This window comes from Triplophysa dalaica, chromosome 6 (assembly GCF_015846415.1).
Source record: "Triplophysa dalaica isolate WHDGS20190420 chromosome 6, ASM1584641v1, whole genome shotgun sequence".
Classification (NCBI taxonomy): domain Eukaryota; kingdom Metazoa; phylum Chordata; class Actinopteri; order Cypriniformes; family Nemacheilidae; genus Triplophysa; species Triplophysa dalaica.
This window is the reverse complement of record NC_079547.1, coordinates 19835076-19854502: the sequence shown is the minus strand read 5'-3', so window position 1 is coordinate 19854502 and position 19427 is coordinate 19835076. Positions and strand designations below refer to the sequence as shown.

General features: G+C 37.0%; 1 protein-coding gene across 1 annotated transcript in view; it reads right to left on the bottom strand.

Moving 5' to 3' along the window:
- Nucleotides 1–7466: 7466 nt before the first annotated feature.
- rad18 (RAD18 E3 ubiquitin protein ligase) overlaps nucleotides 7467–19427 on the bottom strand; it is a 37384-nt gene continuing 25423 nt past the window's right edge. The window contains exon 12 of the mRNA XM_056750669.1: nucleotides 7467–7953. Coding sequence (XP_056606647.1) covers nucleotides 7872–7953 — 82 coding nt within the window. The 3' untranslated portion in view covers nucleotides 7467–7871. The remainder of the gene's footprint in view (nucleotides 7954–19427) is intronic.

Sequence of the window (19427 nt, the reverse complement as noted above, 5' to 3'; positions counted from 1 at the left end):
TGCCAGACAATTCGCATTTCTGTGATTCCCCCATCACAGCTGAAAGAGAACCTCATTTCCTCTGATTGTGGGAACCCATACATACATTTCCACTCTTAAAAGTTTGGAGGAGACGAATGATGAAAGTCACTAAACTTTCATTTTTAGGAAGTTTGAAAACTACATGGGAAGGGAGGGATCAAAACATTTTCAAAATTAAAAGGCAGAAAACTTCAGAACATTTTTAAAGGTCCTTGAATGGTCTACTGAGGATTTTATTTAGTTTTCCTCTTGGCTAAAAATGACTAATAAACCATTCTTAATGAATGACCAAACTCTCTCTAATACCAGTACTAGAATTTTTCGTGTGATTTGTCAAACAAACAAAAAACACAAAATAAACTAAATTAAAGATGAATATGACTGGGAAATGAATCATCTGATATCGTAACAGCCCTATTCCAAAGTTTGACTAGCAAGCACATATGCATTTAAAATACACATCTGGCAGAACAGGAAATTGTAAATAATTTGTGGATGATAAAATAATGTTTTTTTTATTCAAATTTTTTTTCCCCAAGCATCAAGCTCTTGCAAAGAAAACAGCAACAATTTATTATCGAGTGGCGTGTGTTTTCATGAAGAAAATATTTTTAAGCACTCTTTAGGTTAATTTATCTTTCAAACGATGATCATGGCACACTAAATACCCCATCTCCTATTTTAACACTATTCTTCAGGGATGGATCACTTAACGGGCCAATGGGGCCCGAGTAACTACCAAGATCCCGAGGGAGCACTGGCCTTCAAGGTTGCACCATCCAGTTTGAAACAACAATGTAAAAAAAGTTTATCTATTTTTAATATATGGGTCCCAGAGCCTATACAAGGCCACTGTGGATACCCTGTAAAGAATGAACTGATCAACAAATCATGGCAACATATGTTTTTATGTTACTTTAACTTATTAAATTGAACTCGTTAAAAATGAATTTAATTAAATTACAGCACATTTAAATTGCAATTTCTGAATCTTTTGTTGAGTAGAGCGAGAACGGTTTTAATATCCATTATCATCCTAACTTTCACTTTCTTTAACTGTATGGGAAAGAAATGAAAAATTGTGGGTGGGGCTCTTGGAGGTAACTGGCCCAGGGGCCCTTTGAAGTGATAATCCATCCCTGCTATTCTTAATAGAGCATGTGAGAATGTTTTTCAGATCTTGCCGTGATGATGAGCTTATTCTTCCATAGTGTAATTAACTCACGCTTTTATTTCTCATCAGCCCTTTTGTTCTTATGATTGCTGTTAATTTCCTCTTATGCACGAGGGAGGAACATCCTCCTTTTTCTCCTGTTTCCCAGGCTGAAAATCGAAGACATGAGAATCTAAGTTCTAATGAATCTGTACAGTATGGTTTAGGAGGTTAAGGGTCTGCTTTAATTCATTATAGCTCTACAGTTTACAACAGTTCCTTTTTGTTTCAATACCCTGTCACTGGCCATTTAATTCGCCCTGGAGATTTTTTACAATATACAGTATAGCTTTGAATTTCAGCATACAAGTATATATCAAATCAAAAACTGTGTACAAGAACATCTCAAACAAGCCTATTAGTTTTGCAAATCTGTTTGTTTTCTAGCGACACAGAAATAGCCCACTTCACAAAGTCAAGCTGCACAACACAAGGCTATATTTACACCTGACATTCCCCGCCATCCACAATCAATTATTCATCAGTGCAGAAAGTATGAATCACTCACAAGAAAAAAATCTCTCCCGTTCATCATACCGAGTCATTTCCCACGAGATCGGAGTCCTTCAACTCTTTATAACACCGACCGAATCAAATCCTTTAATTCATAACACATCATTATGTGATCATGATGCTGACAAGCTCATTGGAGAAAGTTTACTGTCAACAGCTGAGACCATTCAAGAACTTGTTGTCAACACTTATGATCTCTATGACGCACAAAGGTAGAAGTGTTTCAGACAACATCTCGGTTTATGCATGTTGGACACACTTGCAAAAACACAAGTTACCAACTTTCATCAAAAGTTGAACAATCAATACTTACTGAAAAGGGAATAGTTAGACAGGAGAGTAATAACGAACCGTGCTGTCAGGAAAAGCGTTTCTTAAATGATTGTTCTGTATGGCATACCTTAGATACAATATTTTCAGACATCCCAATGGCACCACTTACTACAGTTATCATGTCTCTCATCAAAGCACACATGAGAGATGCTTCATCTTGAGAGATTTTGCAGTCAGTCCCTCTCTCCACACAAGACAGAAGTCAGTGTCTGTCATCTAATGACTGTGACCTTTATCCGTCAGGACCTGGTGGACAAAACAAGCCTCAGAATCACAACAATGCTGCAGCATTAGCCCTGGTACCATAGCGACAACTATAATGAAAGAAGCGCCTTCAGTGCAGAGAAAATTCAGACAGCGTTGAAAAGATGACACTATCTTAAGATCCATCATTTTCAAAAGTTTGAAGTATGATTTAGAAATATTAGATCAGAACGTCACAGATTTTTCACATGGACTTTTGGCGAAGTTGCAATGTGATGTAAACTTTAAAGGTAAACTTAAAGGTGTAATTGTTTTGAAGGATCTATTGACAGAAATGCAATGTAATGTACATAACTGCGTCTTCAGAGATGCTTCAACTGACAAAAATAAGTAACCTGGCTGTCTAAAATGTTTTAATTAATTCAGTTAACACAACGAGTTTGCATGAAATTCATTAGTTAACTAATATTTTTAGGTTGAATGAACTCGACATTTTAAGGCAGTCAATGGCACCTCAGAATTATGGGTTGACAACATTCTTCAAAATGTCTTTCTTTGCGTTCAACAGAACAACTAGAGTGAGCAATTCATGGCAGAATTTTATTTTTTTGCCACTTTAAGGCTGAGGCATGTTTATAAATCTAACCGAGTGTTCCAGGCAGTGCTACATGGGATTAAAGGTTGTGACTGGTTTGTTTTTGTCCCTTGGTGAGATTGAATTTGGAAACAGTGAACCGAGAACAAACACACATTGTTAGCAGCATACAACTGTGTGTATCTTTGTGGAAAAAACTTCATGGTCATAGTGGTCAGGTTTAAGGGCTTAAATTCCAGCGAGGCTGAGTTCAATGCGCTTTCAATTAGTGAAGTTTGAGAAAACCATAAAGAGGGAGAGCTGGACAAAGATGCAAAATATTTAAAAGTCAAAACTTGACACTGATGGTGACCAACCAATGTACTGTACTGTACCACAGTAGACTTTGCTACTTCAGGGATCACAGCAAATTGCATTGTTCTCGTTGCTTGATAAAGTTCAACCTCTGCGGCTGAGACTAGCACGCCATGAAATATATCATAAATATGCAATGAACAGTGCAGGCTTGCCTGCATCACTCCATGTCGCAAGATTCTAAGATTCCTGCATCTGCATTCAAAGGTTGAACTTGTGTCTTTCTCAAAGTTGCCAACAATTGAAAGAGACGGTTTCTAAATCTATGGTTTCTACAACTAACGATCTCCCAATATTGGTTTCTTCCATAAAACACAATATGACATACGAAACATTCACACTTTCGAAATGAAAATAACAAGGAGAAATAGCTTGAATGATGAGAGATAAGGCAGGCGGGGAGTTTCTTTTTCATCAAAGAAAGAAAAAGATGCAGGTTTGCAACCTAGTTCTGTAGTCTGGACTCAAGACGTTTTTTTATGGTTTCAAACTTGTCTTGGACTCGTTGGTATTTGCACTCGGACTTGGTCATTGGTCTCGATAAATGTTCTAGTCGGTCTCGTCCAAGTCCAGCAATATAAGTTTTATTTTCTCCTTCAAGACAAATCATCGATAGATCAATATTCTAGTGATCTGAATATGACCTTATTTGTCTGCATTTCGATCATAGCAAACAAAAATGAAAATGATTATCTTAGAATAGAAGCCATGCTTTCATCACATAAATGATCAATAGTTAAGTATAAGGTCTTGTAGTCATGATTTTTTTCTGTCTCTGTCTTGACTGTCTCAATTGGACTCCGTCTTTACTTGGACTCGAACCTTTCTGGACTTGAACTTGACTTGGACTCGAACCTCTTTGGACTCGGTCTTGACACGGTCTCGACTAGTCCTGGTGTTGGATTCGACCACAGTGGATTTGACTACAGCCCTATGCAACCACATGAGGATTAATGTTGGAACACTTCTATTAATCTCCTATTTCTATAAGCTTAAGTGACAATTTCAATTTTGTGTATAGGCTGACCGAAAGCCTCCACCTTTGTGGAAGTACAATTTTTACACTGTAGTACATCAAAATGAAATAGATTAGAAGTAGTAAATTGAATTTGTAAAATGTGTGAAACTGAATTACTCAAGGGATTTACGAATAATCCATTCAAATACCGTCTACCACTTGTGGTTTTGGAAGGAAATGGGGAATCCATACGAGCAGCTGTATGTGTTCTCTGTTGCTATGGGAATGCTATGCGTGTCTGTTAGCGGCGTTTTTTTTTATGAGGATCCGCGGGAGTGTCTGTTTGTGAGCATCCCTCTAGGTTCTTGGCTCTGATGATAAGCTGCCTGCTTGCTTCAGTGCCTTTCCAAAACCCAAAGTCCGGGTTTCATGGCTGTGGATGACAAGCACAGAAGCTTTCCAGTCAGAGACAGAAAAGCCGGGAGACAAAGATAAAAGAGGGTACAGATTCAGGGCATGTGAGAAGGTGAAAGCTGGTGGTATTCAGGGAAGATATAGAGGCATAAGTGGAAAGCAAAACGGAAGAGAAACGGCAGTAATTTGCACGAGTAAATTACATACAAAGTCAATGCAAAGATGCAAATGAAGCGAATCGGTCTTCCACGAAAGTTAAAAAAATTCAAATCGAACAAGAAATTTGCACGAAGCGCTCATTGAAACCTACTTGATGACGGATGTGAGAAGACACTCCCTCTCACATGATGCTTTTCGCATCAGTCACACCAAAGCAACAAACTTTTCCCGCCAGTAACAAAGAGTGTGTAATGTGATCGTTCGCGTTTGCTGTGATTTATTCCAGTGTGTTGCAGGAATGGCCTACATACGGTGGGCCATGTGTGAATAAAGTGTGTTGGACTTTTGAAACAAAGAAAATTAATTTAAAGTGACGGTTATAATCAAAACGTCGTCGACCTCACAACATTTTAAACTCTCCGGTTTAAAGCACCATTTTTGGGGTCTACACAACTTGTACACAACTTGTCCTTTTACAAAAAGCACTACATTTCTTGACTTCTGAAAAAAATACCCTTATCCAAATCTATTCTCGTGAGCTAATATCATGTAACAACTACACAATAGAACAATAAAGCAGCTCAACGTTGTTTCACTCTATACCGTATTCGAGTTCTGTTTTCAATTACAATTTTGAACACTCAGACAACCATTCTTCTCTTCTCCCGTTCCCTTTTCTTGCCTTTTTTTCCTTAGACCTTGAGAAAATTGAATTATCTGGTCCCCACAAGTGCACATTCAAACAAACACAAAATCAAATTGAAAGCGGCTTATGGAGAATACTTGGCCCGTAATTATACATGACAGGCAAACTCAACACTGCACGCTGACGTCAACTTGTCGAGGAGAGAACGTGGCACTACAAAGAGCATAAAGAGAATCCTTCTCAGAAATTAGGACAGAATACACACTTCAGGGGCCGTAGGTTAAGTGCTGGAAAATGAAAGAGAAATCATACGCAGAATCAATAAAAGGCCTGGATCTGGATTGCATCATTTGTTACAGTGATAGTCTCAAATCTTTGACATAAAAGCGTGTCTAATGAAAAGAATTTCCTCTAATAAATAAAGGGTTACATACACTCAGTTCCTTGTACTTCTTAGCGAGTTTCCTAAGCCTGTCACTTCACCAATCTTGTTGGTCAATGATGCTGTCTTTGCTGGACAAGCCGATGCACCCTCAATGATGTTCAGCCCATTTCTATTTTTGTGTGATGTACAGATACTCCATATTTTGGCAGTGTGATAAAAAATAAAATGATTCGTAAAGGTCCTTTCCCATGCAAATAAATCCTAAGGTAAAGTCCTTGTGTTGGCAATGAATGATAAATAATTGTACTAACCTCACTCCTGGTTGAGGTGAAGTGAAAATTTGAAGCTTTCAGTGCAGATACAGTGTAAACCATTTGACAGAATGCTTTTCATTTTTTAAGGGTATCTGTTTTCAAAGAGCTGTTGTAGGAAAGATGCAACTAATTCACTGACAGGACTGACGCACAGGCCAATCCTCCAGATGGGTAACATGTGTTGGATGTAACTGATCTTAATTAAACAATGTTTTCCATTTTTCAACAATCAATCTTTTAACACATTTTATTATTCAAAATGTGTATTGTTAAAAAATTTGAAAATGTTTCTTCTTTAAAGATAGCATTTCTTTAACATGACTGGAAGTAACAGGACTGAGTTTCTTGCATAGAATTAACAAATACATGAAATATAGCCTCATGAAGAACATGCTAGTAACATGATGATATTAAGGAAATTCTTCTGATTCGCCCCAATTTTTTTTTTTTTAAAAAGCAAATTTGCAAGAAATAGTATAGGTAACAGAACTGAAACTTTAGATTAACACACCTTTTCATATACAGTACTATGAAAGAATTTATTGATGGACTTAAGAGGACCAAGATGATGAAACTTTCTGCTCTAAATATGTCTTTTGGAATGTTCTAAGGTGAGGATGTTTTAGAGCAGCGATTCCCAAACTTTTTCATTTCAGGACCCACCTAGACAGGTGTAATCTATCTTGAGACCCACCAAAAATTTTTCCATGACCCACCTCATGCCACTGTGTGACACACAGTTTGAAAACCCCTGTTTTAGAGTAACAGGACAGAGAAAAAAAATCATGTTTATTATTCTAAAATAAGGATTTTTTACGAAAAAAAAGAAAGTTAAAGCTTAAATTGGATATGGAATCATGCTGCCTTGTTTCATGGTAAGATATAGTGATAAAGAGTGTTTTTATCAGTGTTTTATGCTGTTATAATTCATATTTAATATGCAGGACACTATGTTTTAAAATAAACTATTTTAAAATAATATTACGATATTTATACATTTAATGGACTGGGCAAAGAAATGTCACTGATTTGTTGGAATAGACCCCCTTTGGATTTTTTTTCAAATATTTTATTACATATTTATAAAAAAAATGTTGCATTGATGATGCATTTATGTACGTGGAGTGTAAACTTAAGTTGGCAAAAATTACACAACTCTCATTAAAAGCTTAATTGGTCAAGGCCCAGAAAAATGGCTTCAAAATACACCTACACGAAAAGATCAGCAAATATTAAACAATTAAACTGTATTCACTTTATGCATTATTTCTTGGAAGTTTTCACCTATACATTTTTGGATGTTCGATTAATAAAATTCTCCAATAAATACCATAAAGTGTAAAAAGTACCACACATCTCATATTTTTAAAGTTTAATCGAACCTGAAAGGGCAATTAAAGTAAATATAGTACAAATATACCCACACTTTGGGCCATTACTGTAAATGCATATTTTTGCATGTTTGGTCTTGGATAAACCTCAAAAGCTTTCACGTGAGAAAACCCCCTACCATTGACTACATTTGGGAAGTTCAAAAAAACGCTGTGGCAAGATTTATGCTTTAACAACATTTTGTTAACACAGCACTTGTTTTTTCCTTTTATTATTTTAGAAAACTGATGGAATAAAAAATTGAAAATAAAACTACTATATACATTGTGTATAACAAATGGCATTCAGTCTGATATCTAGATAACAGATTTAGCTTAGAAAATTCTTGAAACCAATACTGTTACATAATATAGTTAAGCGTTGTCTCTCGTCAGGGTCCCGGTGGGAGTTTAGATCTCTTTCTGTTAGCAGCTGTTCTGGACTTCTGTGGGGTAGAATCGCTTTCCACACCTCTAAAGAGAGAAAAACACACAAGGTTGAGATGGGCCCATCTGGCACTACAATAAGAAACAATAAGCAAAGCAGATGTTACAAAAAAAACACGAGGTACTGAAACACAAGCTTAATGCTTCCTTAACACCACATTGTGAATTCAGGTAATGTTTGCATGCAGAGTTTCAACTCGTTTGAAGTGCTGTGTTAATTTGTGCAGGCAAGTAATGTTTGCATATACATTTACATTTTATAATGATCCAGCTCAACTAATTTAACTTCTGTTTAGATACGTTGGTTTGACCTGAAACAGAGTTGAGTGCAACACCCACACAACAATGTTTAAATTCCTCTGAAACCAGTCAGATGTGACACTTTCCTCCTCAGGACTGCTCTGTCGCTTACGTCTCTGAGGGCACTGAAACAGAGAGGTGTCACACGGTTTGGCTAAGGAAAAGAACTTTCCAGAAATAATTAACATGGCAGGTAAGCCGTTTTTGGGTCAACGAGCTGTTGAAACAATTCAATATCTCAGAGCAACTCAAAGTATGACAAAAATGCTTGTAGAAGTGGAAAGAGATTCAGCAAATTTGACCTCAACGCTAACAGATGACTGAAGGCAGCTGCCTTGTGGTGTAATTGCCATAAAGCTGCTTGTAACCCAGCTCACACATCAGACAAATGCCTTTCAAGTTCAATTTAACCATATGACCGCAGTGTTTAAGGACTGTAGTAATTCTGCTGCTTTTAGCAGGGTTTGCCTGCATTTCCTTTTAGATAAGTCTGCACAACGTCTCTATGTTGGAAAGTGGGCTTTTGTGGTTGTCTTTTATAATGCTTCACCTTTTATTATTCTTCAATAAATTGCATGTGATGTACTCCAAAATTGGACAAAATTTTTCAAATTCTCCTTTTCAGTCATACCACAGAATGAAGAAATTTTGAGAAGCAGTTCATCAAAAAAAGGAGGAAATTTATTAGATCAAATAGTGTTTGGTGAATTCAGAAAAAATCAAAAGTAAATGTATTAAACAAACTACAAGGGCACAAGTGTAGCCATTTAAATGGTCATTATTAAATAACTATTAATCTATATAAGCCTTTACAAAATAAAAGATGCATGCAATTTCACATTTATATAAGTGCATTTGGCAGATGATTTTGTCCAAAACATTTTAGCAGTACTGAGCATTCAAGCCTTTTTAACGGAGCACACAACATTTTTATCAACACATGTCTTCACTGGGTATCAAATGCATGTCCTTGCAATAGTGCGCATTGACTGATCAGGTAATAACATCCCACACAAAATTTAAAAAGTAGCGAAATACAAGGTCAAAATTATACATTAAAATGGGTATAAAGATAAGATAACTGAATCTAAACTGTTGGATTTGCTAATGCTGCAAATATTTAATGAGCTGAGGATTAGTTAAGGACTAAAAGAGGCTATGCGGTAAAAAAGGGAATACCTTGGGTAAACTGAACAATTGAGAGGGGGGGTGAAAATCCAGTGATTCGTTTGGAGGTTCTGGCTTTTGACTCTGGATTCCTAGCAGGACATTTCCAATCGCTTGTTTAAACATCTAAGAAACCTAATATATTCCAGATCAGCCCTTAACAAACAGAACCAATCGATTCGACTCAGATGAATTGGAGGAGCTTTGAGATGGTTTCGTAACTTGAACGTAAGCCAATGCGTGTCAAGGACCTTTACTGTCAAAAGGAGCCGTTTGTCCTGAAGCTTTACTGGTAGAGCGTGGCATTGACAATGCTGAGACGATTTTGCTTCAAGAGAACACACATAGTGACAGAATGTGTACTGAATGTGCATACATAAATGCTTTGGTTCCTAGATTTTTGGCAGGAGATGCTCAGTCGTGGATTGCGAAGAAAATTCGTGTCTCAATTAGAGTTGCACTGATATATCAGCCAATAATCTGTAACGGTGGAGAAAAGCAATTTTTCACACTATAGGCTGTTGATTGAAAGTTTAAAAACAACCGATGATCAGGGCCGATATGTATGATGTCAATCAAAAAAGGACAGGAAAATGCTATGAATTTGTGCTCTATATATGGGAAATGTTACGAAACATCCCCAGCTTGATATTTAATATTAATGGTCATTATTTGAATGAATAAACGTTCAGAAAGTTAAGAAATTGTTATCAGCAAATGTCATTAACTATCGGCTGTATCGGTATCGGTGGAGAAATTTAGTATTGGTGCATCTCTAGTTTCTATAAAGCAAACTCTAAAGTACAAGTCTGAAACTAATTGATTAAAAAAACCAAGCACAAAATGAGAAAGGGATTCAAGCCATATTTAGACCACTTTACAAGATGTAAACGCTGGTCCAGAGGCACCTATCGTATAATTTGTATTTTTAAATCTACATAATTAAATCTTATATATATATCCGTTTAACATTTTGATTTTGTTACAAATGTTCTGTTGGTTGTAATTTGGTCAAACTTTTGTGTAGTGTTAAAAACCGAAACGGGTAGTTCTGGACCAGCGTTGAACCAGCATTATTTACATCATCTGAAGTGGTCTATATCAAATAGACCAAAATACACCTGAGATGGGCTGTTTTAGATTTTTATCAAACACATTGAGCTGGTAACTGTGACAAATGACCCATACACCACCAAAAAATGATGCAGACATAGGATACTTCACACTAACAAACTGCAGAGATAAGACCAACCAGAGCGTGGGGTGAGAAAGTTATTGATGGGTGAGAATGATGTAGTCTCTCTCCTGTGGTGTAAAAGGACTCCTAGATGTCTTCTGAAAGAAAACGTTTGATAGATTCCCAGTTCCAGGCGAGCCGGCAGTGCAAACACCCCGCAGCTGTATATGGAGTCATTTAACATTCAGTTGAAGATGGGCTGTTAAATTTAACCCTTCAATAGTCAAATGACAATAGTTGCTAGTTCAAAAGAGGTACCTCATAGACTAACAATTTCAGCTATGGAAGTCATCTAAATTTGTTTTTGCCCTCAACTCCAAACTTACGGTATTGGATGAGTTACTGGTATTACATTCCACTGGGTGGTATCAATAAAAAAGTTGGAGGACCATGCACAAACTTGGAACTGATGCTACTCGAATACAAACATACCAATGTCTCCAATGCTTCATGCCCATCTTTTCAGTCTCTGCAAATAAATCATTGTATAATAATTATGCAGAAGCTGAAGGCCTGCAGATAAGCCCTCAAGGAGCCAGACGAAATATTTCATCCGTAAGCTTAATGAGAATCACTTAAAGCGTTTGACAAACACTGAACGACATCCAGCGCTGGCAAAGCAGCCAGTTCAAAAGGAAACGAAGGCATCGTCTTGGACACAAAGGCAGCCGTACGTCTTGATGAAGGTTTCACCAAAGAGAGATTGAATGGAGGGATTTTAATGTTTCATAAACATAATGACGAGGCCGTTCAGAGGCTGACGTGTTCTGGAAGCACACAAAAATGTTTAACAATCCCGTGTCAGAACACAGGCTCAAGGAGCAGCTATAAGATGTAAAGTTTGGCTTCAAAGAGAAAATTGAAACAGCTGAGACCTTTAAGCCTTTTATTTCGGCATCAAAGTTTGGGCGTCTCAAATGCTGAAGAAATATTCTTTGGTATAAGATCAAAGTACAGATAATGATTTGATCTGAATTATTATTGAAGGCTCCACCCTCATGACCATGCAATATGTCAAATAGCTGCAGATAACTGTTGACAACTACATACATATGTCTTATAATATTAACAGTTCTAAGCTTAAATGGATGTTCAAGATTTCTGACAAGCTGCATCTGAGGTCAATCATGTTTTCATCAGCTTAGTGATTTCCATCATTTGGTCAAAGTCTTATGTTATAAAAATAAAAAACTGAAACAGAAAATACTTTTTCGTGGTAAGGCTCCCGCTTATGGCCCCCAAAATAACTTATATTCTTAAAACTTTCTTAAAAATACTTAAACTTGAAATCTGAATTAAACCAAGAACATATTAAGCTATACAATACTGGAACTTAAATGTTTAAATTGGTGGTTATATTTTTCTGATGTTTGATTGCTTAAATGTGTGATACATTTAAGGGGCAGTTGTGACCTAATGGTTAGAAAGTCGGGCTTGTGACCAAATGGTTGCCGGTTCGATCCTCAGGGCAGGTGGGTAACGACTGAGATGCCCTTGAGCAAGGCCCCTTACCCCAACTTGCTCCCCGGGCGCTGAGGTGATAGCTGCCCACTGCTCCGGGTGTGCGTGTGCTCACCACTTGCTGTGCGTGTGTTCACTACTCTCTGGATGGAGAGGTCACATTTCGGGTGTGGGTCACCATACCTGACAAATAGTTCACTTCACTTCACTCGATATTTCATAAAATGCCACAAATTCTGAGGAGCAGATGTTAACATGTTGTACAACATAAATCATTTTTGACTATTCGCATTCAATTAAATTATACACAAATCCAATTTGCCCCAAACCAAAGATGCATATTTACCAATAATTACATATGAACAACGGCAATATTGTAAACTGCCTCATTTAACTGAAAATAGGTCAAACATCATGTTTAGAAGAACTGAGCGCCATTGCTCTACAATGCAACTTACTAACAGAATCTCTCAACATTACTACTGAGTGTGGCTAGAAAACAATAAAGTACCAGGACTGAGGTCTGCATTTAAAGATAAACTGATTTAGATTGACTGAAATTGATATTCCAGTGACGTTCACAAGGATTAATACATCTACATCTAAAGACACTGGCTTCAATATTTAGAGCCCGAGCAGGTTCTGTAAGACCCTGATCTCATCTTGACAACGGGAGTCCCGGGATGCTAGCCCAAACTTAATGTCTGTCTGACACTATATACTCACAACAAGTTTTCCACAGTAGCTCCACAAAACCCTTTTGTGGATTTTAGGGGGAATCCTCAAGCCAGGCTTGAGAGGAACATGTCTATGTTGACTCTAGTAGGAAAGAGATGGAGTGAAAACAGCTACTGCCAGGGACTCTGAGCCTCCAGTGAGGTGCTCGTGGTGGGGGGCAATACTTAATCAAAGAGGAGAGATGAAGACACACTGGGAAAAAGCCTTACGCTCTCCAGATGTGTTAGAAACAGAGGGATCCAAACTAGGCAGAGTACTTGGACTCATGGCTTCGTTAAATGACGAATTTGAGGAGCAAAGAGCTGTCAAGAAGTGATCTGCATTTTCATGGAGAAGTAACATGGAAAAATCTGAGTGGGGTGAATGAAGTAAGGTGTCTGGAATCATTGGCTATAGCATAAAAAAGCCAATTAAACAAACCAAGTTGATCAATTGTGTGAAGTTGTATAATGGCGGTTTTACTAGGCAAAATAAATAATTGTCGAAACCAAATGATATCTGTAAAAAATTTCATGTCATTTAATGTTGGCCTGTTCAATTTAAAATGGATTCAATCTGTGATTAATGAAAATTAAATGTTGATGCTGCAATAAACTAGCTAGTATACATTAATGCACGCGTTTCTGAACTTTGCTCATTTAAAAACATGATAAAAAAATTATCTATTTTTTATATCAAAAGTAAGAAATTGGTGAGCAAATAAAAATATTTGTAAAATTGGTATCAGCTCCCAAACTCCTTCAATTGGAGGGAGGGCTGGGGGGATCCAGGATCCCCCATAAGGCATGAGGGACCCCCTGAAATATGCAAACCATGGACATAGGGGGTCCCTCAGACATTATTTTCAAGAATTAGAATAATTAAAAAACTAAAATTTGTGCAGATAAGATACGGTAAATATTGTTAATGAAATATTTACCACAAAAATGTCTCTTATGTCTTTTTTAGGTGACTATCATGTCTCTTTAAAAATGTTACGGCTTGATATTGTTTACTTCTAGTTTAGCGCTTCTCTTAAGGCAAAGAAAATATGCTACAGAATGCCCACTTGGACAGTTTTATACTTATTTTGGGGGTCATTTTCTGTCTCTTTCTCCCTCTTTCTTAGTACAGCATTTATCCAATTCTAAGGTGTGACAAACTCAGAAAACATATTTAATATGGTTGTTCTTATATTATCTCCATTCCAATCAGTTACTGGTGGGTGGAGTTTATGTAAATCTCTGCTCAAATGGGTCTATTTTCACTGAATAGAAATAGACATTCAGATAACATATTTATGTGTTTTTACTTTTTTGGTCGTTCCATGTTTCGTTCATATGATCAGTTCGAGATTTTTAGAAATCCTGCAAACAGCATTTCTCACACTCGTGACACTTACTCCAGTAGTTCTTGTGTTTTCAACTGAACACATCTGAAATGGCTCTAAAACAGAAGACCAATGAAAAGACTATTACCAGACGTACATTATTTGCTAAGGCGGTACACCAGCAGACCAATACGGAATGCAGGTTTTGTTTTATTTCCGCACTTAGTTAGTGAATAGTTAACATTCTGTTTAAATACTGTGCTAAATGTGAGTAACACACATAAAAGCATTCCTAACTTAACCAAAATAGTTATTCAGTGAACATGCAAAGCACATGGCACTGTAAATGTTGAACTTGTAAACGATGGATGTTGAAATTCTCCAGCTGCTGTTCCTGTTTGGGTCTGTTCATCAGTAAGTTAGGACATTATCAGGCCATTACAGAACACTGTCAGTTAGAGAAATGCCATTGCAAACCATTTCTACCAAACATAATAAATGACTTGCATTCTGAACAACACATTTAAATACACTCACCTGCTTTGTGTCAAAAACCTTCTTGTGTTTTGCTAAGAATGTGTTTTATTTTACATTTTTAAAGGTTATTATGCTGAAGTCCATAAAAACAGAAGTGACTCTTACATAAAGAAAATATATATTTCTTTAAAAACAAATCTCTGGTTCCTCCTCAAGATATACCTTAAGATTTATTCAGCCTGGCTTAACATTAACATTTTGGCTCAAACCTAAAAACAGCGTTTAACTATCCCAAGCTTGCTTACGTACAAAAAAAAGCTATTTAAAGCAGCTACGTCATTTCCCACGAATGCAAGCAGGACGTTTTGTGATATTTACGCTACCTAACTTCATCACAAGTGACATTTCTAGTATGCAGGGATCTCGAGGGACTAAATAGTGAGATTTAAGCGAAAACCGTCAAAAACGCACCAGCACCATACAACAGACACGCTCACAAATCCTCTAAAGGCTCAGATCATTTGCACATGTTCACAGATATAAACAGAGCAGAGATATTGTAATTCTGCAGGCGTAGGCAGGATAGAGGACACCAGCAATGATAACTCAACTCCACTGTGTGCGAGAGAAGCAAGGTCTTGACATTGCCATACCGGGTGCTCTGGACCAAGCTTTGCTTGAGAAATGATTATACAACCGGTCGCTGCTGATGAAAAGCACGGAGGACAATAAGCCCGCTGACCACCATGTAGGAAGTACGGAAATTGTAAAGCAGAGGGCAGAGAAGGACAGGGGACAGCAGTGACACGGGAGAAATTGGTTTCACAGGAGGATGTGGGAAATGAGAAAAGAAAAAAACATGATGATGCTACATTTCAGAAAATAATTAAAAAGACTTCCACGCAGTCCACGTTTCTGGCATCAAATGGAGCTTGTAATCACGAGGACAAGAATATTACTAGATTCTAAACAAAGCATGATCAGTATTAGGATGCTAAACTTTATGTGGTGGGAGCCGAATTAATAAATAAGATTTTGTGTGCCCCTCACATCCGTTCATACACATGTAAATGTAAGACAGCACTTAAAACAAAGCGTGCAAGGAATGCGTGTCCTCTGCTGCATTGTAATGTTTATGTTTGGTGAATCTATATAGCAAGAACAAAATAAACAAGCAGGAGATGCAAACCTAATACGCACAAAAAACATGCAATGGACAAATAAAACATCATTTTCATTTTAGCAGTTTTAATCAATACAAGACGGCTTTACTTAAACTGCTGTCTTGTGCTCTTCCTAATAACAGAGTAAATTGAGGGTCCGGGTCAGAATTGATATTCAAGGCAAAGCAAAATTGCAGTCTATTTTTTCAAACTGAATATTGAACAGGTTATCAGTGCATCTTAAAAACACCCAATGTAATTTACTAACTGAATGATTTCTTTTGAATTTCAGTGAAATACAGGCATAAAATGTCATACAGGACATAAAATACTGAGCTTATTTCTGTTAACATACTATTATAAGATCAAATCAAACCGTTTTCAGAACATCCAAGTAACCAAAAACACTCATGTCACATGTAATATCTGATCTGAATTTGCATGGCTGTACGTTAACTTTCGTACGTGCACATAGCACTGGTGCTACAGAGGTTTAAAGTTTTGTAACACAGGCCAAACAGTTGTAGCTGTTATAAAACTGTCTGTTGTCATCCAAAACACATTTAAAAACACAAGTGCAGATCATCACATGAATAGCAAAAGGACATTGCTGGTACAGATGCATAAATTAAGTCCATATAATTTTTTGTTTTTTATATTTATCCACATAAAAATACTGTGGTACACAATATAATTTATTACAGTAAACTGCAGTTAATGTCCTAGATACCATAATGTTTTTAAACTTATATTTACGCATTTCGGAGACGCTTTCATCCAAAGCGACTTACATTGCTTACACTACAGTTCATCAATTTACTACAAGGGTACTTTTAGTTGTCTATAGCAAATACTGACAAACTGTATCGCATGTGTTCTACAATGGTAAATTTATTTTTTACACAGACCAATTTATTCGTGGCACGTGCAACATATGTAAGCTGCATTATATGGTTAAATCAATCGGTTTTCAGAACATTCTAAGTAGCCAAAAACACTCATGTCACATGTTATATCTGATCTGAATTGGCAGGGCTGTAAGTTAACTTTCTTTGCACATAGCACTGGTGCTACAGAGGTTTAAAGTTTTGTAACACAGGCCAAAACAGTTGTAGCCGTTATAAAACTGTCTGTTGTCATCCAAAAAATATAAAAAAACACAAGTGCAGATCAACATATGAATAGAAAAAGGACATTGCTGGTACAGATGCATAAATTAGGTTCATATAATTTTTAGTTTACCGACATAAGTCCTTTTTTCTCAGTTCTGTGTAAAAAAAAAAAGGTACATTTACCATTTATAAAGGTACATTTATTTTTCGCACAGAGAAGTGTTTTCGTAGCACGTGCGACATGTGAATGCAGCACTATATGGTTACTTAACAGCCCTTAAAAATAAAAAACAGGACTTTATTGCAAACATACACATCAGTAAAAATGAAATGGGATAAAAAATGATCAAGATGTCAGTCAGCAGATAAGGTTAAAAAAAACTCAAACGACAAACCTAAGTACAGACGTAACAATTTATATGCGTTTGTCATAAGAAGTCTTAATAATTTTGTATTCGTCAGGAAGCCGGGAAACACGGCAAACTATGTGTCAACTTACTGAGATCTAAAGCCACAAGGATTGGAATATTGCTTTCAGTAAGCAAACATCTCACAAATGCATCACCGTGGCAGAAGAGTTGCTAAGCCGTAAATCCCAAAGAGGTTTGTAACATCTAATGACAGTACACTCGATAGACTTGATTTAGTGAAGTTACTGAATGAAGTCATCCAGGTTGTGTAAGAAATGAAATGTTTAAAGGGGTTACATTATGAGAAATTGAATTCTTGGTCTGTAAAAATTAGCTTAACTTTATTATGGAATATAAAAAAAGGAAGTACATAAATATTTTCAAATAATTGTAAGCAATACCACATATTTAAGAAGACATGGATGTTAAGTCTTTTAGGTACATAAAAATTGCATAAAAATAGACAGAATACAAAAAACAACAACATAAAAACTGCTGAGTTACCAAGTGGAGATTTTAATCCGTAAAAATACTGTAAAATATGATTCTCTTATGACCACACAATTCCCAATCAAAAAAAGTAAAGCATACAATTTTATACAATTCCAGACACAAACTTCCTCTACAACCTAAAGACCACAGAAATGTTAAACTGGCATTTTCCTGCCAATTCACATGATAAAAAACAGATCACGCCACCACTAAACTTCAAGAGAGTGAAACTTCAAAACATCATCCTACCTCCAGCATTCAGATTCTTTGGTTCTACAGCGGTGGCCTCACCTCAATGCCACGGTACAACAAAACCACTAAAATGACTTTGGAATGAATAATCAGCAAAAAGGCAGATGAAATAAACCTATGAAGCTGGCATTTCAAAGTTTCTTTAACACTTGATTTTATCTTTTGGCTGTTTTTATCCTTTGAAAAAAGGACTGATATAAATCTCTAAATTAATCTCTGGCAAAGCATAACAATGATTCCACATAATTCTATAGAACAATCCGGCTGAAAATGATGAGGCCCTAACTGCAGCACCTTTAATAATATTGCAAGCATCTGTTATGATATACCATCTAGAATCTATAGATACAGTTGAAAGAAAAAGTATGTGAACCCTTTGGGCTTACTTCGATTTCTTCATAAATTGGTCATAAAATGTGTTCTGATCTTCATCTAAGTCACAACAATAGAGAAACACAGTCATGCCACAGCATCTCAATCGGGTTGAGGTCAGGACTCTGACTGGGCCACTCCAGAAGGCATATTTTCTTCTGTTGAAGCCATTCTGTTGTTGATTTACTTCTATGCTTTGGGTCGTTGTCCTGTTGCATCGTCCATCCTCTGTTAAGCTTCAGTTGGCGGACAGATGGTCTTAAGTTTTCCTGCAAAATGTCTCGATAAACTTTGGAATTCATTTTTCCATCGATGACAGTAACCCGTCCAGGGCCTGAGGCAGCAAAGCAGCCCCAAACCATGATGCCCCCTCCACCATATTTCACAGTTGGGATGAGGTTTGATGTTGGTGTGCTGTGCCTTTTGTTCTCCACACATAGCGCTGTGTGTTCTTTCCAAACAACTCAATTTTGGTTTCATCTGTCCACAGAATGTTTTGTCAGTAGTGCTGTGGAACATCCAGGTGCTCTTTTGCAAACTTCAAACGTGCTGCAATGTTTTTTTTGGACAGCAGTGGCTTCCTCCGTGGTGTCCTCCCACGAAGTCTATTCTTGTTTAATGTTTTCCTTATTGTAGATTTGTCAACTGAAATGTTAGCATGTGCCAGAGATTTCTGTAAGTGTTTAGCTGACACTCTAGGATTCTTCTTCACCTCATTGAGCATTCTGCGCTGTGCTCTTGCAGTCATCTTTACAGGACGACCACGCCTAGGGAGTGTAGCAACAGTGCTGAACTTTCTCCATTCGTAGACAATCTGTCTTACCGTGGAAACATGGATATCAAGGCTTTTAGATATACTTTTGTAGCCCTTTCCAGCTTTATGTAAGGCAACAATTCTTGATCGTAGGTCTTCTGAGAGCTCTTTTGTGCGAGGCACGGTTCACATCAGACAACGCTTCTTCAGAACAGCAAACTCAAAACTGGTTTGTGTTTTTTATTGGACAGGCCAGC